Here is a 24,914-nt window from a genome sequence, read left to right as displayed (position 1 = left end):
CACAACCCGAGAACGCATGATGCTAAAGGTCTGAAAATTTGTCTTTAGGCACAAATTTTAGAATAATCTCAAGTGGTTAGCACAAGGTGGAAAAACGCCATGAAAGATAAAATATTGAAATTTCACGTGAAATATTTCATGAAATTTCATAAATTTATGAAAGATATTGCAAACTATCGGTTCCTTTCTATATTTCGGTAAATTTAAAAATTGCGATTTTCTTATATTTTTAGGTGTTTGAGTGCGGGTTGCACACTCTAACCTCTGAGAAATATGAAATATTTCACAACTTTGTGAAATTTCATGAAATGTTTCACTGAAATTTCCAATCTTTCATTTCTGCACACGGCACGCTAGGCACAAAGACTGCTGCTTAAGATGTGAAAATTTGTCAACGAACACGAACTTTTGTGTATTTTCACGTGATTAACACGGTTTCCTACGAGCGTTTTGACAGATCCCCCCCCCCCCCCATAATTTTTACACATTTGCAGCCATAATAAGTCATTACAAATCATTACAAATCGCGTTTTTCGTCAATCGAAATTACAGGCTAAGCACAAATTTGTGCTGATATCTATCTGAAAATCTGTATGCATTTAAATTTTTTTAGCACAGTTTACCCCCCCAAATTTTTTTTGAACCCATACCCCTTTCACCGCTCGATCAAGTTACAGACGAAGAACAAATGGACTGCGTTAAGCAAAAAGGAACCAAGCCTCATCAGCCATTGCCAAATTTCATTGGACAATTAAATTTTTAACATGAAAACGATTGTGCAGATTTCACTGAATTTTCTGCATGAGAAGAGGCAAATTCCTAAAAATTTTCAAGGGAATACGCACTAACGTTCCCTTGCAAAAAATTCGATTGCCCAATTAAATGGCAGTAGCTGATTCGGCTTGATTCCTTTCTGCTAAAAGCGGTCCAAACGTCTGCCACCAAAAATCTCAAAATCTCTAGGGCTAGGCTCAGCAAGAGAAAATTTTTAAATATAATAAGATCTCCATGCGTTAAAGCAACTCGCATTTGTCGGTACGCTTACTTTTTTGCCCTGCATTAAAGTCACTGAAGTGATCCCTGGATTTTGTTTTCTTGGCAATCTCTCCTGCAAATCAGTATCTATCAAATTTTTAAGATACGAAACCTTAGAAGCGCTCATAGGATAAATAGGATAAAAAAAGTATTTCTTGCCTTCAAAGATAGGAATAGCACAGATAATACTTTAAAAACTATCAAAGTCAATGCATTTAAACACAAGTCAATTGGGGCTAACAAAAAGTCTTGGGCATCTGAGGGTTGACATAATATACTGCAAGGCAAAATTTTTAGACAACACAGGAAAATTCTTGAAAAGTATAGTGCTATTGCTCCACGGAGTAAGTCGCGTGGCCTGCCTATAAATTGAAGGCAAATTATCTGCAGCATGCGTGACTTCTAAACCGTTTTCGTGACAACTTTGCCTCCCTTTTTCTCCCTTTTCAAATGAAAATTTGTGACAATTCTATTAAGACCCTCTGTGTGTCATCCTTCCAAATCATAACGATGCTACTTTCTAGGCAATTAGATACTGAAAGCATGGCATGTTGTATATGGTTATGAACAGAAAACCAAAATGTTGATTTTTCTGTTTACTATCGCACCGATAAAAACTTTTCGTTCCAAATGTCAGAGAGCCTAGAAGATTATTTATGTACGAAGAGTTTTGCTGTATCAATTCTTTTACTAAGTGCAGAATAAGCGTGCCTTTCGCTGATTGGCTCGATGAGTTTTAGGCCTCCATGGCTTCCACTCCTAGTTCTGGACTAAGGTACGAACAAAGAAGATGGGGACAGAGTTCTAAACATAATGAAGGGGTTTCAATCTCCAAAACGATTTCTGAGTCAGCTTTGATGAATATTTCTACCAAACTATCCTTTTTTCGTAAACATAATTCATTTCTCCCATGAGTCTACAAATTCCTGTTAAAGGATCTGAGTACAGTGGTATCCTTTTGGGGGCCATGGGTATGGCAAGTCTAAAACTCTGATTAAAAAATAAGGAATCAGCACAGGGAAGCATGGAAAATACACTTTTCTGAAATAACCTCAAAACATCTGAAATAACCTCCCTGCTGCCTCAGATTGAAATTTCGAAGGATTCGTTTCCTTTCCACTGCATTCCATTCAACAGTTGCTCATCAAACTTTCTTGCGTCTGCATTTTTGTGTTTTTTCTCTCGTTTGAGAATCGAGACCTGGCGTGTGTAGCTGTGTTGAGATAATAACAACGGCGTCACTGGTCAAAGAAACTCTTCCGCGGAGGGGAGATAACATTTTTCAGCAAATTGTCAATGGAAACAAGGCAGAGAACACGTGTTTATGCTGAGTCAGCACACCTTACTTTCGCTGTAAATGGCATTTCTTTCTCGGTGCGGATGACTTCACTCTTGCTGTGCAGCCATCTGCAAATACTATTATTGTCCTGTGCAAAAAACCAACCTATTGAGTCTCCGTTGCAGCTGGCCATAATTGCTTTTGTTCACCATTGATGCCAGTCGAAAAACCTAAATTGACGCTGAAACACGCTGATAAATTCGAAACAACACAGGGAGGGGAAGACAAAAAAGTATTTCAAAGTATATAAACTACGCTCAAAAGCTTCTGACAGCATTCATTCAGCAATTCCTCAGTTTAAGAAAATTGGTGTTTGTTGAAAGTGGATAGGGATACTTTGAAAATCCATCCATTTTTGGGGAATTAGTTTGTTTGAGAGGCTCGTGGTGAAATTGTACACTTTCTTAAAGTGGACACAAGAGTATTAACCAAATTTTTATAGTCAAGAACAATTCAGTGACGTGAAGGTCGGCGCAATGGCAAAGTTTGCTTCGATTTTATTATTGGTGGTTGCGGTTGGATTCTGTGACTGTCGCCCAAAGATCCCTCAGAATGATGATGTCCTTCCACCTGGCATGAGTGAACAGGACCTGATGGGCACCGTGGCATCCCTGCTCGCCCAGCTCTCCGCCGGTCCCATGGGTCCCGCGCTCGGGCAACAATTTGGGACAAATTACGGACCCTCCCCCATGGGCCCTATGCTCCAAGGACTACAACCCTTCCCGCAACAGGGGATGGACGGATCATTGATGGAATTCTGCCAAGCGAACCCAGCCTACTGTGCATCTTTGGGCATCGGTGACCTTTTCGCGCCCCCGCAGGACTACCGTGTGTGCAGCCAGTGTGGTCAATATCCCTGCCAGTGCAAGAACTCGCCGCAACAGATGGACAAGGACCAATCTGGCTCGGCCAATTTAGAATTGAAAGAAGTTGAAGGTGACCCCGAGGACCAAGGAGTCACCTTTTCTAGTCAAGAGGCACAGGCGGATCCTAACTTCTGGGCCTGGTTGGATAACATCCAGTCTCAAAAGAAATCAACGGGAGTATCCACGTCATTCTTCGGTAAAGACAGCTCGACCGTCGTGAGCCCTGAATTTTTGAAAATGATGCTTCAGTGGTGGAAGAAGAACCGTGGCTCAGCGCTCGGTAACCAGATTTCGAAACTGCGTCGCGGTCAAGATACTCAAGTTGAATAAGTTGCAACCCTCTCCGCATCTAGTGGCGATTCTTGAAACGTGGCAACACTGTTTTTCTTCCGTTTAAATGTATGTAAAACAATCGATTCTTCATGGAATAGCTTGCGTCACCTAAAATCGATATTTTCAATGGATTTAAATGGAGGAAAAATAGTGTTGCCAATTTGCAAAATCGCTACTGTCTACATCTGAATGTACCTGATCTTATAATTTGTTCTCTTCGTGTTTTTCTTGTATTTAGAAAGAATCGAACGCAAACGCTTGTTGAAGTAGAATTGTGGATAGGTTCCTTACCTTACACTTCAAGGAAACTCCAACGTTACTTCATGTGAGGGTAGTAAGGGACTTCCTGTATGAAGATTGTTAAATCATCGAAGTTTTATCAATAATATTTTGAAATTTAATTTTCTTATTGATGTGTCTCATTTATTTTTACATTCATCCCTTCTCTTTAAGTTCTTTTTGCAAAAATTACGTATTTGACGACTGAAGTTTTTTCTACCTACCTAAATCATGGAAATATGTAATAAGTGATCTTACTTCCTGGACTCCCCTCGCAGAACTCGCATTCAAAATTTAGGAACTGATAATGCATACTTGAGAAGTGAAAATTCATAATCTAAGCGCTAATTAGGTTATGCTTGGTGGAAAATGCTTCTCATTGTAAAATAACTTAAATGCCTCTGTCCAATGGACTTTTTATTGGGAAATTTGCCCCTAAATTTCAACCCCATTTGCAACACATTATATCCCATTATGGCCTCTGAAATCCAGTCAAATGACCGAATTGCTGCATGCATAACATTTGCCGCAACTGATGGCGCTTACCAGGTTTTGGATTTTCACGTTTAATTCATTCGAAGGTTACGGAACAAACCGCCTAACTGACAATTTTGGCATAAAAGAGTAGGCGACTTTGCCGCATTTTAAAGTTTAAAATACGCAAGCTTTTGTTTTTAGTTTTTCTCCGATTCCGCATGGAAGCGCTGTAATGAACCTGTAATGAAGCTTTTTGGTTTCGCACTTAAGTTAAAATTTCGCGTTGGCTCAACAAAAGTGTGCAAAAATTCACACTTGATGCTTCAGGAACTAGGTTCCTCTTTCACCCCCGCATTTGAGATTCCTACAGCTATTAGCATCGGGATTACCTTTTAGCCATCGTGCCTAACATACTTTCATCTGTAATGCTGGATTAGCGAGATAATTTGCTTTCTTCGCATGCTAGCTGAGCTTCGGTGCTAACCATTACATTGGACAAGTGGTGGCACGTCATTTTTCCTAAAACAATTTTTCCTACTGCAATTTTTCCTAATGCTTTTTTCCTACTCGTTTTTTGTTCCATCACAGTTACTCCTACGAGTGAGATGTCCTACTGGCTTTTTTCCTAGGTGCATATATTTGTCCTGAATTCAATTTTAAAACTAGGGGATCGAGAAAGTAAAAAAACAACATAGGTACCTCACAAGTTAAAGTTGTGGCCGCATGCCCGTAAGTAGTGGAGCTTCATCCTCCTCCTTGTATTGAGGGTATAGAAGGCTCAGCTTGTAATGTCTCCTGTTCACGTACTTATATTCGGCTCGCTGAGAAAACTTCACTCTTTCTGAAAAATTTCCCTCTACTCTACTCATGTTTACGTTTCAATTATTATTGGATTATTAGGACAAACACCCTTAGGAAAAAAGCCAGTGGGGCATCTCACTCGTAGGACTTACTGTAATAGGACAAAAAACGAGTAGGAAAAAAGTAATAGGAAAACCTGATGTAGGAAAACATTTTTTTAGGAAAAATGACCTAGCATCGGACAAGTGATTTATCCGTGACAAAGGAAGCTGACCTCAAACTCCTCAGTCATATTTAAGAAAAGATGGCGAAACATAGCGGAAAAATTCAAATTTGGGCAAGACCTATCATCATTCAGGTTGATTATTATAGTTATTATACTTAGTGATTTTCATCACATTTTACAAGTTTTTCTTGAACGTGGCGCATAATAATTCATTGGAAAAAAATTATGAATTTCTTTCCGGTGCCGAAAGTAAAATAACCATGGAGGTATGATGTGACTGAACTCTCAATTAATTTTTTGCGAGTCAAGATAAATATAGGACCTGGGAATGTTAACTGGCACTAAAAATTATGATAGGTTCAAAAATCTGTAACTCCAGTTTTATTCTTGATTGAGCTGAGTATTCTTGGTTTTTGAGGAGATTAAATAATCACTTAAAATAGTCATGTTGAAGCCATGTTAAGGACACAAAAAAAAGTCAATATTTTACTCCAGAATAATTTAAAAATCTTTATTCTTATAATTACTAATTTATTACTGTAAGTGAAAACACAGCAGTCATATGCTGAGAGTGCTTAAAAAAATACATTATGTTTAGGAACTTCCAAAGGAAGGAAGTCGTCTGGTCCAGCTACAATAATGTGACATTTAGATGAAGCTTGAATATACAAATGCAGAGGTAAATTTCTCTCATAAGATAACATCTTTTAAAATATAGTTAATAAATAATCTTCAATTGACCTTAACTTATTTACACGAGAAACACACTAGAAATTACATGAGAAGTATAAAAGAGGGATGAATTAAAAAAGTAAAAATTTGCTTGACGAATTATAGTACAAAACATGGTAGAGCGTGTTCCAAAAGAAACACAAGTGACGTAGAGAAAGAAATCTTTGGTTTCCGCGCCTGTGAGTTCGCGCTTTTACTGTGCTGATACTCTCGTACCTTTCCATTCTGCGAACAGGAAGTAGGCGCCGGCGCAGTATGCAACCGTGTTGAACAACCCGAAAATCTGTAACAAAAAATAAAAGATATTTTATAATAATCGTTGTCAAACTTCACAAAGCTCGTCAGAAAATACCATCAGCGGTGTCTCCTTACCCAAGTATCAGTGGTCGCGATAAATAGCGATTTTATTGGTCGGTTATCGCGATTATATCGGTGGCAATATATCGAGATATTAGCGCATTAAAAATTGCGATATATGGCGATTAAAGCGCTTTAAATCGCAATCTTTGGTTCGATAAAATCGATCAATTTGCGTCGATAAAATCGAAATTAAATCGCCATTTATTGCGATTTTTATTTCGAAAATATCGCGATTAATTGTCGGGGTGATAAAATCGCGATTTTGTTGCATCAAAATCGAGGATATTCGCTCAGATGTTGATGATTTTAGCGATTTTATCGGCGATAAAATCGCAAAATATCGCGATTTTTTCCGCTGAAAAATGCTACTTGGGTAAAGGCAACTATGTGACCTCAGCTGGTGCTATATTTTATTGAAAACTTCATTTTCATTACAAGAGAACAGCAAAATTGATTCTTTCGAAAACTCCAAGGAATGTCCTCTATGGCATAAAGCTAATACAGAAAATTTCTTAGAGAATATTTAGAACTGAACAGAAAAAATAATTTGGTGCTTTAACATTTAGGATGCCAAAGATGTGTTTGGTGTTCTCTAGATTCTGGCTTGACTGTTCCAGCACATTTTTGACATCCAGGTTGCTGTCTTATTTTTTCGATGTGTTCAAATAATTGAGTAGCTACGCAAAAAGCCTTCATCAGACGGCATGTCCTTACAAGGTACCATGCATGGTGCCCAATCAAAGGTACACTGGAAAGAAAATGACTTGATTTAGGCAGAATTATTCTTGATTTAGCCACCGAGAGGAATTCTTGTACATTATAGGGAAAATTTGCCTAGTTATCTAGAAAAAAGTAGCTTTTATCAAACGGATTTTTCCTTGATTTAATCGATTTGATTTTTGAATTTTTTTGTCTGCAAATTCAAGTCATTTTATTCTCTAGGGTACTCTAACTAACAAATAGCTATTAGTTTTGGAAACCAATTAAACAGCATTTTGCAATTTAGAACTATCAATTCTTGCTCCTCTGGAAAAACATTCATGTTCATAGGGAAACTAATGGCACATACGTTGCTTTCAAACCGGGCTAGATTCTATAGGTCCAAATTGCAAAATGTAGTCCAATTGGTCTCATTGATAATGGGACTACATTTTGCAATTTGGAACTATAAATTCTGCCCAGTTTAAAAACAGCGTATGTGCCATCAGTTTCCCTATGCACATAAGTGTTTTTCCAGAAGAGCTAGAATTCATAGTTCCAAATTGCAAAATGCAGTCCAATGAAACTCCCAAACCACGTATCTCGTTTGCAGTGTTTAAAAATCTCCGCTCCTATTTCATTTCATTGGAGGAGAACAAATAGACATCATTCCTTGAAGTTTTCTCAGAATGTACTTCGTGTGGAAAGGAAAAATCATTAAGGTTTTGAAGGATTGACATTAAGAAATTCTGCATTTAAAAAATAAGGTACCTATGACAGGCAGCATTTTTTTTTTTTTTTTTTTTTTTTTTTTTTTTTTTTTTTTTTTTTTTTTTTTTTTTTTTGCACAATAACTCTTTATTGAAAATTTACAAATTGGAATAAGAAAGTAACAGGTCTCCCACCGAAAGCCTCCTAATACATGCTAACTAGTTAGAAGACAAGATGACAGGAAGCCTACAACGTCGCAAATCGACGTGCGTGGTTTTGAAGTTTCACTATCGTAATGCGAAAATCGAAAAGAATGGATGCGTTCTTAAGGGAGTCGGAGGACCACGCACTTATCGTCAAGTTCATTAGTCTGAGACGAGCCCGCTGCTGATGAACTCGGATGACCCCTGGTGTGACGTTACTCGATCAAAATTTGGGGTCAAATTAGCGGGAGCAAATCCAAGAGCGGGCTTGAAAACAATGTGCAATGTGCATGCCTGGCACGTACTCTATCAGTTATGCCGGGGACCCAAGTCATTGCCGTTAAATGCAACCCCATTGCCACTCTCAACCACCGTTCTCATATTCCTCCCATTCAAATTCGGAGATGATTCAGCACAATTTGACAACGCTGATCGCAGACTAGAGTCTTGTCCCGCACCACGTCGTTGTGCTGAGTCCCATTCTTAGTTGCCGAAGAAAAACGTAGTATGAGCATTAGGGTGTTGCCAAATTTCCTTACATAAACTTTTTCTCTACAAATCAATGCATGTTTATCTCTAGGTTACTCATCAAAGAGCCTCCCAAAAAAGAGGCTGATTTTGGCCCCTTTTTAGGTATTCGATTCGACCATCGGACCAAGGTTTAAATGGAAGCTTATATTAACAGAAAACTCAGGAAAAAATTTCAAGATGAGTATAGGAACCGTTTCCGAGTTACGGGGGGGCAAAGGGGTCACAATCCGGCCTAATTTTTTGCTGTTGTCTTGTAGAATTGATGTATCGGCGGGGTTCTTATCGTTGTTTACGCATGTGTAGCACATGGATTCCTACGGGTTTTTACACGTAGAATCGATTTTTAACGTTGCCGAACCGATATTCTGATCAGTTAAATCGATTTTGAACGATTTTTTAAGGAAAATCGATGATTTTTCAGGATCGAAATTGTTTATTTTCGATTCATGAATGAATAAATGCACCTGAAATGACTGAAGCATACGTCACCCTATGTATTTTGACACGAAAAATTGATTTTTAACGTTGTCGAGTGGATTTATCTATCGTTTGTATCGAATTTTTGAGATTTTTTACGGACAATCGATGACTTTTCGGAATTAAAATCGGGTTTGCTCCATCCGAGATCGGAGATATGTACCCAACATGATTGGAGCACATCGACTCTTACGTATTTTCATACGTGGAATCGATCTATAACCTCGATAAGTCGATATATCGATCAATTGTATTGAATTTTTGCGATTTTTTGCGGAAAATCGATGGTTTATCGGGATTGAGATCGGTGTCTCTCCATCCAAGATCGGAGAAATGTACCCTTCATGATTGGAGCACATCAATTCTTACGTAGGTATTTCTACACGTAGAATCAATTTTAAACGTCGACGAGTCGATATATCGATTTGACATACACGACTCTTGCGATTTTTTACGGATATTCGATGGTTCTTTTGGATTGGCATTGGAAACATCTACCAGGCATGACTGGAGGCCATCGATTCGTTTGTGATTATTCTCGCTAAATCAATTTTTGAAGTCGACGAGTCGATATATTGACTGGTCATATTGACTTCTTGTGATTTTTATGGAAAATCGATTTTTTTATCAGGAATGGAATTGGTTACTTAAGGTCCGAGGGTGGAGATATGCACCTGACATGGTCGAAGCACGCCGTTTCCACGTACTTTTACACGTACAATCATTTTTAAGGTTGACCAAAAGAACCAATCCAGGGCCAAGGGCCAATCCAAAAGAACCATCGAATATCCGTAAAAAATCGCAAGAGTCGTGTATGTCAGATCGATATATCGACTCGTCGACGTTTAAAATTGATTCTACGTGTAGAAATACCTACGTAAGAATTGATGTGCTCCAATCATGAAGGGTACATTTCTCCGATCTTGGATGGAGAGACACCGATCTCAATCCCGATAAACCATCGATTTTCCGCAAAAAATCGCAAAAATTCAATACAATTGATCGATCTATCGACTTATCGAGGTTATAGATCGATTCCACGTATGAAAATACGTGAGAGTCGATGTGCTCCAATCATGTTGGGTACATATCTCCGATCTCGGATGGAGCAAACCCGATTTTAATTCCGAAAAGTCATCGATTGTCCGTAAAAAATCTCAAAAATTCGATACAAACGATAGATAAATCCACTCGACAACGTTAAAAATCAATTTTTCGTGTCAAAATACATAGGGTGACGTATGCTTCAGTCATTTCAGGAGCATTTATTCATTCATGAATCGAAAATAAACAATTTCGATCCTGAAAAATCATCGATTTTCCTTAAAAAATCGTTCAAAATCGATTTAACTGATCAGAATATCGGTTCGACAACGTTAAAAATCGATTCTACGTGTAAAAACACGTAGGAATCCATGTGCTACACATGCGTAAACAACGATAAGAACCCCGCCGATACATCAATTCTACAAGACAACAGCAAAAAATTAGGCCGGATTGTGACCCCTTTGCCCCCCCGTAACTCGGTAACGGTTCCTATACTCATCTTGAAATTTTTTCCTGAGTTTTCTGTTAATATAAGCTTCCATTTAAACCTTGGTCCGATGGTCGAATCGAATACCTAAAAAGGGGCCAAATTTTGGGAGGCTCTTTTATTCACAATTTAAACTAAAATATCAGTTCAATTATTGAGATTAAAATTCTAATAACACTCCTCTAGAATAATTTAAATGCTTTTAACATTTAAAAATTGAAATAGATATATTTTTAGATTTTATAGAGAATATTTTTTTAAATATCTACTTATTAAATAAATTGATTTAATAAAAAATTGCTTATTTAATTTATATAACGTATTTTTTATTGTAAACAATTAAATTTCTTAGAAAATAAGGCGTTTTTGAGGTGTCCAGTTTTTTAAGAAAAATTAATAGTATATTTTTCTTCGGAATTTAACTGACATTTTAGATTACATTTTGAAAACATTCTCTGGGAAACTTAGAGCAGAATATACATTAATTTTGGAAGAAACTGGACCTTTACCCAGAGAGATATGGGTGCGTCTGAATGTTCATATGGGGTTTTCCCCTAAGCATGACAGCATTCTCCTGATTTCTCGCCGCCTTGGATGACAAACGTTTGCGGTTGGGAGGGGGGGGGGGTCGGAAAATTCGGATGAAATTGCAACTCTGGTCTTTGGTTTTTTTCTACCGGTTTGCTTGTCACCTGTCACTTGCTTGCCTGCCAACCAAACCGCAGATTTGCCTTGTCACAGGCCAAGCCATGACAAATGCGTGACGTATTTCGATTTGAGATATAACGAAAGCTACTGGCAAAACTAGGGAAACATGGACAACAGGGAGAGAGAGGGGTAAAGAAAAAGGAAACGTCATTGGCATAAGAAATTATATATATTGATTACGTCAGCTAAAGAAAAGAGGAAAGAAAGAAAAATCCAGTTTGAAATCGACCGACCGGTCCTCCGTTGTTTATCATAAAATTTGACGAAGTCATCAAGGAAGGACAGCGATCTGGTTGCAACGTTAATTAAAGACTGTGTTTTTCGTTTTTAATTCGTATAGGAGCGTTTTTTTCGATCTGAGGTGTAATTACGTAAGGATTACAAAGCCAACTGACATAAATAACTTACGTGATTAATTAAAAATAAACTCTACGGGGGGAGGAGACGAAGCCAGAATATACCCGAAAAGTTTTAATTGTCATAGAATATAGTCGAAAGCCACGTAAATTTGTGCCGAAGACTTAAATTAATCGGGAATGGTATTGGATCTTCCAGGGATTGAAATAATGTACATTCTACAAAGAGAAGACCGTTGAAAGTGATTTGATTAAATTTAAAACGGGCCCAAAAATTGACGCATTGATCCACTTAAGGAGCCATAAGCATCAGGATGTTCTTATAGATCTGGACTTCTTGTTGCATAACAATCCACAGGAAAAACTCCTGTTTTTTCTACTTCTTTTCCCACCACAAGTGGATGAGGAAACCCAAACCAGTATTTTACACTATGTGTTAGATTTGCGAAGAAGTAACGAACACCGGTACAGCAGGGATGCAGAATGTTCAGCACCAACGACCGATTGATCGCTCACGAACTGCGTAGGCATTGGGAAAATTGCGTAGGTTCCGACCTTGAATAATGGACGATACAAAATTTATCACATTTTGATTAAAATGCGCGCCATTTTTTGCATACACCTTCCAAAGTTGTTTACTTGGGCTGCCCTACGCATTTACAAATAGCGTGCGCGCATCTCGGCACTCAGCGCGATTCGCGAGTCAACAGCTGATCGGGATCGGCTCGGGGAGACGGGGCAATGCTTGAAGTATCTCTAAAGGTTTGCAGGCGCTTCTCGTGGTCGTTATTCGCGCGAAGTTAGATGACCTCAAAGTTTCGGAAATTCTCTCACGGTAAACGAGGACCCTTTTCACAAATCCTGTCACAATTAAGATGCGACAAAACTTTCTCGTATACTCGCAACGATGAAAAAGAGCTTGGTCTCTTGTCCGCTAACTCGGGGACTTTAACGCAGAGTAGAAAAGTTGGATGGGGAGAAACGCGTGGCGTGATACAACTATTCGGGCTTCCAAGTAGGTTAAATCACATATCCACGAATTGAAGGAGCACGTGCAATCTTTAAGGCTGACTCAGACACTTTAACGCAGAGAGAAAAGTTTGGTGGGGCGAAACGAGTGATGCAACTATTTCGACTTAAGTAAAATTGCATATCCACGAAATGAATGAGAACATGGTGCTCTATTTCATCCCAGCTATTCAATTCGCATGAAACCACCTTTCAGTTCGTGTAATCGAACGTTCAGTTCGTATTACCGAACTTATGAGCACCGAAAAAAAAGTGAGGTTAATTTAACATTCCAGATGTAGAAAAATTGTGTGATAACTTATGAAAGGCTGAATTGCCCGCCACAGCAGTTAATTTTACACCTTGGCAGTGGTAAATTCAGCATTTTCTACCTTCTCACTCACTTTTTTCACATCTGGAATGTTAAATCAACTTCACTTTTTTCGCTAAGGTTATAGTTACTAATGAAAGAAGTTCCGTTACATGAACCGAACGTTCTGATACACGAATCAAAAAATCGGTTTTATTCTGATGAATGAACGCTCATAACGCACTGGTTTTTACATGAGCCATACTCTCGGTGGCAACACAGGAATGCAACGTCCAACTGTGCGTGGAATTCCGCATACCAGTCGGTAGTCGGTCGTATGCCAGCCTGATATGGCACGGCGTGCGGCTGGCGCTTTGATAGGCCCATTCCTCGGCATGCACACAGCGCGGTAACGCACCTCACGCCCGGACGTTTAGTATTCGCCTTGCGACTTCACCCGACGCGCGACGCGTGGAGTACAGTTATGGTTCCGAGCCGTCATTCAAACCCATCCTTTGATTTTCGTCGCACCGTCACACTCCATGATGAGCTTTACGGAACTGGTGCTTGACTCTCGAGATCCAATTTTGGGCGGTAGGATCCGTTGGATACAAAATGGGGAGATGTTAAGAAGGCGGCTGAACTGAGATCTCTAGCAGTGCTACCAAACCGTACGTCCGTTAAAAGTTCCAGGATTCGGAGCTTTTTTGTTCCAATTTTTCCCACACAATACGAGATTTTTTTGAAATTCTTTCAATAGTTCCGAGAAAGATCCGGAAAATGCAAAAGATCCGGAATATTTCGGGAATTCAAAAAGTTCCGGGAAAAATTCAGGAAAATGTTCCAAAATTTGGAACTAGTTCTGGGAAATGGGCGCACTGATCTCCAGAGAGTATGAGTCTAGACCGATAAATGACTACATCCTCGATTTTTCCCGCTGTGCGCTCGAAAATGGCCAAAATGAACTCTATTAGAAGTCGCTTTTAAACCTAATGTTGTCGTTTGGAAGATTCTTGTCTTCTTTCGATGTATTCATTGTCCAACCCACTCTCTTCTCACCGACTATGATGTACATAGTATCGAAATTTCTTTCCACCTCGTAAAAAACGAAAAAAAAATGAACTTACCCCAGCTGTGATGTTGGGATCCCGGTACTGCGGGTGGTAGGGCGGAGACCAAACAGAAAGCTGAAGAACTGAAGCGACCAAGTACAGAACTGCCAAAATGGCAGTGTTGAGAAGCTCCTGGAAACAGAAAAAAAAATCAGCGCTTGACAAAACACTTCTATTCCAACAAAGAGTTCTTCATTTTTACTGAGTAATTATCAAGGAAAAACTTAATATTAGGTTTCATTTTCCCATCCTGCAAAAATTTCGGACGTACCTATTTACACTATAAAAAAACTTACTGCAATGTATTTTTCAGTACGAATTTGTGACGATGATAAAAAGGCTCATACACGTAGAATTAAAGTACTATACTTGTAGGTGTCTATAGTTTTGTCTTACGAAATGCCTTATTACTTTGTCATAAGACTAAGTATGAGGATTATTTCTTTGAACACTTGAATACACAACGCCTGATTGGAAGGAGACCAATATTGCGATCATTACTAAGCCGCACTTCTGCACTACAGTTTTTACTACCACTGAATAATACAGAGGCACGTTGAATAATCCACGCTTGCGGATGATATTAACAGAAAACCATGGTAAAAATTGGCAGTAGAATGTGTGTTCCAAAATACTATAGACCTAAAGCCGGCTGTAAGATTTCCAATAGCTTCTGTAGCCGACTGTACAATTTCTTATAGCCTTTTATAGCCGATGGCGATTGAGCAACAGCCAGACGATAAAGTTTATGCTAAACGTTACTAAATACGGATACTAGGTTGTGCCGTAGTATCTTGATTTATTTTGCGAGGAAAGCTCCGTACTTCTGAAAGATGCCTGTCATTCTTAATATGTTGGAGCGCCTTTAATTTCTTATGATACTGACGATACTGTGCAATACCTCTGGTGTGAAATCGTTGCTTCAGACGCCGTGGCACGCTGCGGCGCGGCGGGCGGGCAGAGAGCGCGAAACGCGCATTGGCGTCTACAAACCTAACAGGGATACTTCGCGCATTGCGCAATGCGTGAAGTATCCCTGTTAGGTTTGTAGGCGCCAGTGCGTCGCCGCGCAATGCGTGAAGTATCCCTGTTAGGTTTGTAGGCGCCAGTGCGTCGCCGCTGCCGCTTCTCTTTGTGTTAGGCTCTAATATTTAATCTCGCGGAGTCTGCGTTTTTCAACTCATGATTTTAAAATGTTTGCACACTCTGTATGGACTATTCTCATTTTAATTGATGAAAAAAAAAAAAAAAAATATGTTTTAAAGGAAAATATAATGTGTGTTTTGTAAATATTAAGGTAGTTCAGTATCTAACTTAATGATTTCCAAAGCACACGAATTTCTACACAATTGCTTATAGCCTTTTATAGCCAATGGCGATAAAGTGTAAAGCCCGGCGATAGGAACTATAGCCCGACTGCATACTTTTTAGAGCTTCGTATAGCCCGGCTATATGATTTGCTCCGCTTTCTACAGCCAGCTATATGATTTTCAATAGCCCTCTTTAGTCGGCTATAAGAACTCCTATGGTGTTTTGAAACGCAGCTCGTATCGCCAATTTTTACCAGGGAAAAATGATCAGATAGGCAACTATTCGTGTTCAGTTGTAGGTTTCTGGTATCATGTGAAATTGAAGGCGAAGCAGTGGGATCATACTTATACATAAAGAGTTTTGGAAATACACATATAGACTAAAGCTGAAGTCTCCTACATACATGTAGTATCAGATAAAGATACGTGAGGAATAGGAAGGGGTCGAAGAATGAGACGGAGAATAAGGAGTAGAGAAATAAAAAAAAGAGAAAAAGATACGGAAAGAGGGCAGGAGAAAAATAGAAGAAGAATAAGAGGTAGAAAAAGTGGAAGACTAAGAGATATAAGAGGAAGACAAATATTAAGGAAAGGAAATTCTTCTTGTTTCTCTTCTTCGTCTTCTTTTTCTTCTTCTTCCTTCGTCTAACTTCTCTCCCTCTCCTCCCTCATTTTTGAGGGGCTTGCAGGACAAGGCGCACAAGTGAAGTTTTTGATACTTCGAGAAATACGTGTTCCAAGTTTCGAAATCACATGGATCCTCATGACAAAAAAACAGTTCAAACTGACTATTTGATGTTTAAAAATGAGAGCGAATTTTTCTCAGAATATGCATTAGGACTATTTTTACTTGAAATCAATAATATCTCAATCTTTTTCAAAAATGCACTTGTGCACCTTTTCCTCCAAGCTTCCTCCATTTCTTCTTCTTCCCTCGATGTCTGATGCATTTTCGTTTGACATGTGTTCAGTCCTCCGATCTATGTCTGTCAGACTAGGGTCAATACTTTAAAAGAGGAAAATCAAATAACTGAAAATCATCTTACTGTAACGAGCCAATTGATCGGGAAGGTGAGCGCCTCCCTTATGGAGAGGATGTAAATGAAGATCCAAATGACTGTGGCGATGAAACTAATGACGACTATAAACAGAAACCAATGTGTCCCGGTGATTCTTGCGGGGGATGCGAAGGCCATTGCGACAACACCTAAAATCTGAAACAGAAAATAGAATTCTCATCAGTGCACCGGTTGACAGATTGATTCTTAGAAGAAACTTTCATCATGACAAGGAGGCTGGGGAACATTCAGAAATCGTGATCTTTATGGAGATGCATTTTTTTCTCCAATAGCCAAGTGAAGAAACATAGATGAATGTTGCTGCAATAGCTCCTGAAATTTTTCAGTTATGCAAACCGCGGGGCGCGGTGGCAGTGCGTAGGCGCACCCTCTCTTTACGATCAACGTCACGCGTTTCATGCATGTCGCAAAACGCTACCGTCAATGATGGATGGCATTAATTAAGGAGTGTCAGCTTGGCTAACCGTTTGCATGACTAAGTAGCTAACACAATCCTCTGTATGCACAGATTTTTTTTTTTTTTTTTTTTTAATTAAATCTTTTAGTCGTATTTCAGTTAATAATTTTGGAAGTGAAATACGCAAATCGATTAATTTAATAAGAATTACACACATTGGCTTTTATATCGACGGCCGAAGTGCGAAACTACCACGTATGTCCATTGCGGTGTTTCCAAATTTCCGCTCATATCATTTATTCGAAAAGACACAAGTTAGCGATATAGCCTGAAATTCATAGAAAATATTCTACTAATAGAGAGAGGAAAAAAACCAAGGAAGTTTTCAAAAAATTACGTTGCTTTTCCTTCAACAGGGATGATGCATGACAGGAATTTTGCAAAGTCACAAATGGAGATACGTGATTTTGCACTTTGACCATCGATATGAAATACCATTGCATTTGCCGATAGGCTTGTTGTGAGTAATTTACGAATAAAAAAGATCTCCTATCCAAGAGAATCCTCCATAAAATACTCGAGAAAATTAGAAAATGTACAAAAACGTAACGCGATAGGTGTACATGAGCTCACGTATTATTTAGATTGATTACATGAATGGTAATTTTTCATTGGCAGATAGCCATCTGAGGTGTAAAGCGCTTACGAGTCAGTGCTACGCGGAGGCTTTCTTGCTATTTTCTTTTCCTGAAAATCCGGACGTTTGAAAACTTCGGTCTAAATAAGGCTTTGCAAGTTTGCTCAGTCTTCTTGGTTGGACGCAGTCCATTCTTAATAATGCAATGCAGTAAAATGAAGGCATGATCAAAGTTTTAAAGGCGCCAACGTAGATCTTGATATTTTTGACGAGCGATAGAAAATGCCATTTTTGTAGAGATCTATAAAAGACTTTAACGATCGATAGCGTCATGCACGGACGAAAGGGAAAGAGAAAAGCTAAGTCGGGCACAAAGTGTGAGGAAATATCGGAAAAAAACCAGGCAAGATTTATTCACTTGCCTCATTTTCACCAAAAATGGATCGAGATATGTGCGCTGGATTACTCAATCTCTAAGCTCTGCTCATGGGTTCGAGTTTGGAATCCAGGTTTGTTGGACCAAAAGCGCTCAGCTGGCGTCGAAGAAGGCGCAAGGTCGACTACTGTGTGGGCTGCTCACTGGTGTCTAGATCACCCATAGGGCACGCATTGTGCGGTTATGTCGGTTGTAAACGTTCCACCGGGTGGTCAACAGCAAGTGCAGTAACCGCTGTCTATCTTTCCGCTACCGGAATTTCCTGTTATTATCAAATTTTGTTCTCTCCGGGGGCTTGTCAGCTGTCGAGAGTGGAGCACTTTCTCTTTTTTCTGCGCGCGTCGCGTGTCCCTCTCGATCGTTTGAATTCTTTCCTTTGACTTGAACGATTGGACTCCCGACCGTTAGTAGAGTCGAGCTGTTAAGATTTACGAGCTGTAAAGATTTATAGGATTACTGGTCAGAAAACGGAGATGATTGATTGATTTCATCTTCAACAAAATAAAATTTTAAAGATGGAATTTTTGGTGATGGAGTATGGGTTCTCAGGGTGTTCATAGGACATATAAGTTTTGACTTGCACCTAAGGCAATTTAAACCAAGATTGAATTTTCTAAGAGGTAAAACCAATCCTGAAGAGTTTTTACGAAGTTCTCTCTCTTATTCAAAAGGCCAGCTCGGAACAAAATGAAAATCACTGACTGAGTTGATCCAGGGAATTTTTTTTATAAATGTGAGCTTAACAAAGTTGAAGGAAAATTAGAAAAAAGTCAAAAATGCATGTTTCTTGCATGACAACAAGCTAGCGCATACTTTATACCCGCTATTACCGATATACCGATATTTTTAACTTTTCATCTCACACCATTCTCCCCAATAGTGCCGTGGCAAAACCTTAATTTCGTGGATTCTTATGGGTACCAAATGGCAATAAAAAGTGAAAATGTCAGGAATTTTCACATTTTCAGGTTTCCCATCTCGAATCCTAAAATTTTTGATCGAGGTTATGTTCTATTGTTTTGAAGCAAACGATACATCAAACTACTATCGAATACGAGCTACAACCACCCAGAGCAAGGAGGACGATCAAACCTAACGCATCAACCCGTAATTTTCGAGGGGAAAACCGATAAAATTAACTTTCCTCCGAGACCTGTTCGATCTTATTGTTCAGAAAATAGTGTAATTCCGTCGGATAATACACTGAAAGATAGTGTTTTCCCTATAATTGACGGAACTCCGGTTGAAGCTGAGTTTTTGTCTTGGCCCAGCGGTGAGCCCTAGACTCAGATCACCCAAAAAATGTACAACACCGCGAAAGTGCCAACTAGAACAAAAACTGGGACTAGGATACCGACTGAGGATTGTTCCGTGCGCGTGCGCATCGCGCTCGGCTGCATCTTGCGTAGCGGGACGCGCGCGGGAGCATTAGAGAAAGTTGATAACATCTCAGCGCGCACACAAATTACTCGAGCGTCGCTGAATATTTTAGGTAGTCAACGATGTTGCCGCATATTTAAATTCAGCCCGACTTGACACCTTTTTTTTCTTTTAAAAAAAATGCACATCTTTTAATTGAAGCAATTTTTGATAAAAGGGTTCGATTTCTGAATCAACCTACGCCCTTTTTGTAATGAACGCATATTCCGAATACTTAAAATGTTACGTATGTCGCGGGAGGCACACTGGAAAAAAAACACATTGGATCTAGAGTCCAGATTCTTAAAAACATCGACAAGAAAAAGTAATCTTGATTCAATCAGAATCTAGCTTAAATCAAGAACCAAGCCTCTTAATTTAAGCGGATTTCGTTTTGATTCAAGCAAAAATCCGATTAAATCGAGAGTATTTTTTCTTGTCAATGTTTTCAAGAGTCTGGACTCTAGATCCAATGTGTTTTTTTTTTTTTTTTCCAGTGCATCGTCGTAAAGACGCTTACGCCCTTGCTGCAAAGAAAGCATATTCTGAACCCGTACAATGTTATTTATTCAAAAAAAGATAGTTTTTAGGTTGAAGGTAAAATAATTGCAAGAAAAGAAGTACGTGCCAAAATATTGTGCGAAAAAAGTGTTTTCTGGTGTTTTCTGGCGTGCGGATCCCAATAATTTTACAGTTTACAAATTCTCAAGTTCACGCGCTAAATACCTGCATTTTTGGCTAATAATGCTTGAGGGCAATATCAGAAACCAAAAAGTTATCAACTCCGAAATGAGCCAAAATATGCGCTACTCTTTGTTTCTGACGCACCTATCGCTGATGATTTTTCCCTTTTTTAGATGTAATATCTCCACATGATTTTTCACCATTTTTTCTCAAGTTTGAGCTGGCAACAGGAGTTATCAGGTGGGCATTGAATCAGTGTGCAGCATGCCATGTCCAGCGGCAAAGCACACGATACGGTGGATGGACTTTCTTCCTAGTATTTTACTGTGTCGGCATTTGACAGGGCACGGTTCTTTCGGTGATTTAGAGCCCGCGGGTCTCAGGTTTCAAGTTTTGTTTCATTTTTTATTACTTTTATTGCTCCGCGGTCACCGATTCGTTGCCTTCTCGATCGATCTGCTAGATAGTTAAAGTTTTGTCAGAGAAATTTGAGACGTGAAGCGAGGGCCTCACGTTTTTTTGAGCTTATCATTGGCATCAAAAACAGAGGAAAAAATGTAAATTCTACTCGGGATGATATACATAAAAAACGCAAGTTTGACTGATTGCGAAATAAAATAAGTTTAGTCCGAGGGGACAAAATTTCACCTCGGGTTTTGAGGCCATCTGAACTTTTCCGGGAAGTTAGTCGCAGGAAAATAAGAGAAGCTACCGGAAAATTCCTCGACTTTGTGGTAATTTTTCATGTTTGCGAGGAAACTTAGGAAGCATTTGATGAGAAGTTGAGATTTATTTAGTTTTCACTTTGTATAAAATAGGAGTTGAAAGGCAGCAATTTTAAACAGGGTGTCTACTTTTTTTTTATCATTTTGGGAAATCCTGATTTTTTGATTGCCAAATCCTGATTTCATACTTTTTCCAAATCCTGATCAAATCCTAATTTTTTGGGGAGAGAAAAAGGCGAATATAGCTTCACAAACAAAGCTCGATAAAAATATCCGATCGGACGGCCGACTTTTCTCAAATCCTGATTTTACGATCGATTTTTCCTCAAATTCTGATGAAATCGGGATTAAATCCTGATTGACCTTAAATCCTGATAGAGTCGGGAAAATTCCGATGCTAGACACCCTGTTAAAGTGATCGCAAGATGATCGAAGGCGGGATGAAGATGCGCCCAGGTGTGGGAAGACGCGAGGATGCTCCCTCGTGATGTAATTCTAAATCTGAACAACTAACAACGGGCTACGGAGTTAATGAACTCGCTGAGTAAATAATTCAAGTGCGTGCGTTGCATGCATTTACAGCGTTGCCACAGTATCGCAATTCACTTTTTCGACGAGAAAAAATTCGGCTCTATCTCGCATAGACATCGCCAGAAGAGCGAATAGGATTTAATGAAGCTAGTTTAGAGTGGATTGTACACAGATAGCGCGCAATCACAAAACCCTTTTAACGACCGATGAAAGCAGTGTCTTCAAAGTCAAGAGCAGCCGTTCTATTGGAGAGGACAGCTGTCGGGCACTCGATCCTTTCCTAGTTTGTCAAGCCCTGATTGATTCGATCTCAAGGAGTTTGATGAATAATTTAAGTTGTTCCACGAGTGGATCAGTACTTTCCAGAGACAGTCCTCCCGACTTCAATGTCATAAATGATGTAATATTGACTGACAACACTTTTTTTACTCTTTTTGAACCCATTATAAATAATCGATTAGGTGAGCAGTCTGGCTACTATCTGAAGGACTTTGGGAGGATAGGAGACTGTGGCGGCTGAGTGACGCAGAGCACCAAAGAGCGCTATGATAGCGGCTTTTATGTATGTACGAGTATGTTTACTATCTATAAACCGTGATTGGGTAAATTTGCGCAAAGAGACGAAAGGATTCAAATAGTCTCATGGTGGTCACCAGCATGGGAAAGACTGTTATTGGTTTATGAGAGCGGGCCAAGGTAGCACCTCATTAAGGTGGATGGGGGATGGGGGGCACAGAAAGACGTCTCAATAAGATGGGTCTTAGGGTGCTCTTCCAGCTTCAAAAGGAGGTACAAAGAGCCCTCCTGGAAAAATGTTGGGGATTTAGACGTTATATATGTAGGAGCAATTTTGAACTATTCTTCTCAAAGAATTATCCTTAATAAAACTTCAAAGATGAGAGAAATGTCACAAAATCGTTATAAAATACTCCCTTGCAATTCCTTCTGGAGGGGGTCACAAAGATTTTATTCTTGTGGATGACCAAGTTACAATTCTTTAAAATTAGAAAAATCTTCGTTTGAGTCAAACGTAATTTTTTCACTTTAGACAGATGCTATTTAAGAGGGTAAAGGACATTTTTCTTTAAATTGAAAAAAAAGGCGACTTCGAAAATATTCTTTGAATCAAAGAGACTTTATTTAATAAGTACAAAAAATATTTTAAAAAATTTTTCCATGCAGTCTGTGATGTATTGCACCTCGAACCAAAACAACTTTTAGCCCAACAGCAGAAATGCTTGGCATGTGATGCACCTGTCAAGCGCTCCAACCAAAACTCCTGCGCGAGATAAATAGAAATACCTTCTAAAATCTCAAGCATCCAAGTGATTTCTATTTTTACCCGAATGCGCGGAGCTTAGACCGCGGGGTCCACGGTAGCTCTCTTCCTGCGGCTCTCTAGAAACTCGTTTCTCTCATCCGATCCTTCTTTTTCGAGCGATGAAATGATGCGGTCGGCAATGCCATAATAGGCTCGCAGGAACTTCGCGCGCGCAGGTTAAGCCGTGTGTTTTGAAAGTTGCCACGGATCTGACGGCACGATGCTATGGAAGAACGCCGTATGAGCCTTCGGACGTCGCCAGATTTCCTTTGATAATACTGCCGTGCTAAGGAAGAACGCCGTATGAACCTTCAGGCGTTGCCAAATTTCCTTTGGTAAATCACGATTTTTTGGGGAAATTTATGCACATTTTTCCTTCAATTTTTCAGCAAATTTTGATCCCAATTTTACCTAAATTTCCTGACAATTTCAAGGCAAAATATTCATAAATTAACTCAAAAATAAACATTTTATTGAAGGAAATTTGGCAACTCTCGAACGTTCATACGGCGCTCTTCCTTAGCACGGCACAACTGAAAATACGAGTCGCATCCTCACAGTTAAGTGAAATTCGATGTCGGGGGAAAATGTGAATGATTTCCTTTTAATATTTCAGAGACTTTTATAAACAATTTAATCCGAAGTATCTGAAAATTTCAATAAAACATATTCATAACTTTTCTTAAAATATTTATTTTATGGAAAAAGATTTGGCAGCATCCGGATGGACATACGGCGTTCTCCCTCAGTACACTAGAATGCCGAGTGAAACTTTTCGCAGCTCGTCGTAAGTAAAACGATCAGAGAGAATACAGACTATCGCGAAAAAATTTTGGTTTTTGAAGATGGACCACTGTAGGTCTAGCTGTCGAGGTTCGGATCACACATCTGAAACTTCAGTTCTTACATTTGAAGTACTTCAGATGTGAGAACCGAAGTTTTTCGGATGTGAGAACCTAAGTCTTCGGATGTGAAAACCAAAGTACTTCAGACGTGAGAACTGAAGTTTCAGATGTGTGATCCAAACCTCAGCAGCTGGACCTAAAGTGTTCAGATCCTCAATCCGAAAACTTCAGGGATCCATATGACCTAAACTTCGGGTCCCACGCACGAAGTTTTTTTTCTCCGTGTATATGTCACATTCCGGCCCAAGTATCACAAGTGCCCCGCGACGTTTAAAATTTTTGCCGCCATTTCATTTTATTACAGAGAAATTGTTCATCATAGCTGTCCGAAAATTTCACTGAATTTTCTTTGTGCTGCTGATTTTCAGTGAAATTTTCAAACAAATACAACCAAAAATTTCTCTGTAAAGAATAAAATAACGGCGGAAATTTTTAAACGTTGCATGGAACTTGTGAATCTTTGGCCGGTAGGTGACGGTGTCTCCCTTGTCTATCGCTTAGTCTATCAATTCCAACGATCAGCCGGCAGATCTATTTTAATGTCCTATCATTTGGAAGTTTTTGCCGGGAGAGGACCCGCTTTCTTCAGCCACGCTATAAATCAAGATCCTTCGAAGCTTCCGCGCTGACAGATCTCCCGTTGCCCGGTGATCGAGATCTTCAGCCCAGCGTGACGACCATGTTCCCAAGCACGCCAATCGGTTAACGCTCCTCGCGCAACATCCGAGCAGTGCGCTGTGTCTACATCCTGCATTAGCGTACCTTTCATGACCCTCAGCTGCATCTCCTATCACTCAGCAATGACCAGCTAAGAAGGCTTTGAATGAGTGTCACGTTAACCGATGCGCCGCGCTGTGGGCGGGGTTGACCGAGGGAAATGAACAGGGGCATTGAAGAAACTGTGGCCAAATTGCCCTACCAGTGTCTTTATTGGATTGGAATTGTGAGAAGTCGAAAGTTCCGAGCGTAGCACAGGGCCAGATTATGGGGGTGGCCATGGCCCAAGGCGGCATTTAGGGGGCAGCAAATGCAATCTTTTTGAATGTAGGTATCAAAAAAAGAGAGAAAAAAAAATCGGATTCAGAAAATAAATTACAAACGTGAAAATGCATCAAAATCTCTCATTTCCTGAGAAAAAAAATATAGTAATTTCTAATTTTGTCGTCTTTCGGTGATACAAGAGATAACACCTTTAATTATAGTAGAGTTAAGAGAGAAACCAAACACACAATTTGACTCGGAACGGAGCGGCGCGGCGGTCTGCATGAAATGCATGTCGCCTACAAGACTGCATGAATACTTCACGCATTGCGTCAAACGCGCTGCGGTCCGCAGCGGTCGGCGCGACGTAAGACGCATAGCGCCTACAAGAC

General features: G+C 39.5%; 1 protein-coding gene across 1 annotated transcript in view; it reads right to left on the bottom strand.

The window, feature by feature from the left end:
* Window positions 1-5,840: 5,840 nt before the first annotated feature.
* Window positions 5,841-24,914, bottom strand: part of LOC109040839 (CKLF-like MARVEL transmembrane domain-containing protein 4) — a 45,035-nt gene continuing 25,961 nt past the window's right edge. Inside the window, exons 2-4 of the mRNA XM_019056923.2 lie at window positions 16,454-16,621; window positions 14,113-14,229; window positions 5,841-6,371 (exon numbers count right to left, since the gene is read on the bottom strand). Coding sequence (XP_018912468.1) covers window positions 6,282-6,371; window positions 14,113-14,229; window positions 16,454-16,621 — 375 coding nt within the window. The 3' untranslated portion in view covers window positions 5,841-6,281. The remainder of the gene's footprint in view (window positions 6,372-14,112; window positions 14,230-16,453; window positions 16,622-24,914) is intronic.

Source organism: Bemisia tabaci, chromosome 5 (genome assembly GCF_918797505.1).
Source record: "Bemisia tabaci chromosome 5, PGI_BMITA_v3".
Taxonomy (NCBI): domain Eukaryota; kingdom Metazoa; phylum Arthropoda; class Insecta; order Hemiptera; family Aleyrodidae; genus Bemisia; species Bemisia tabaci.
This window is presented reverse-complemented; position numbering and strand designations above follow the sequence as displayed.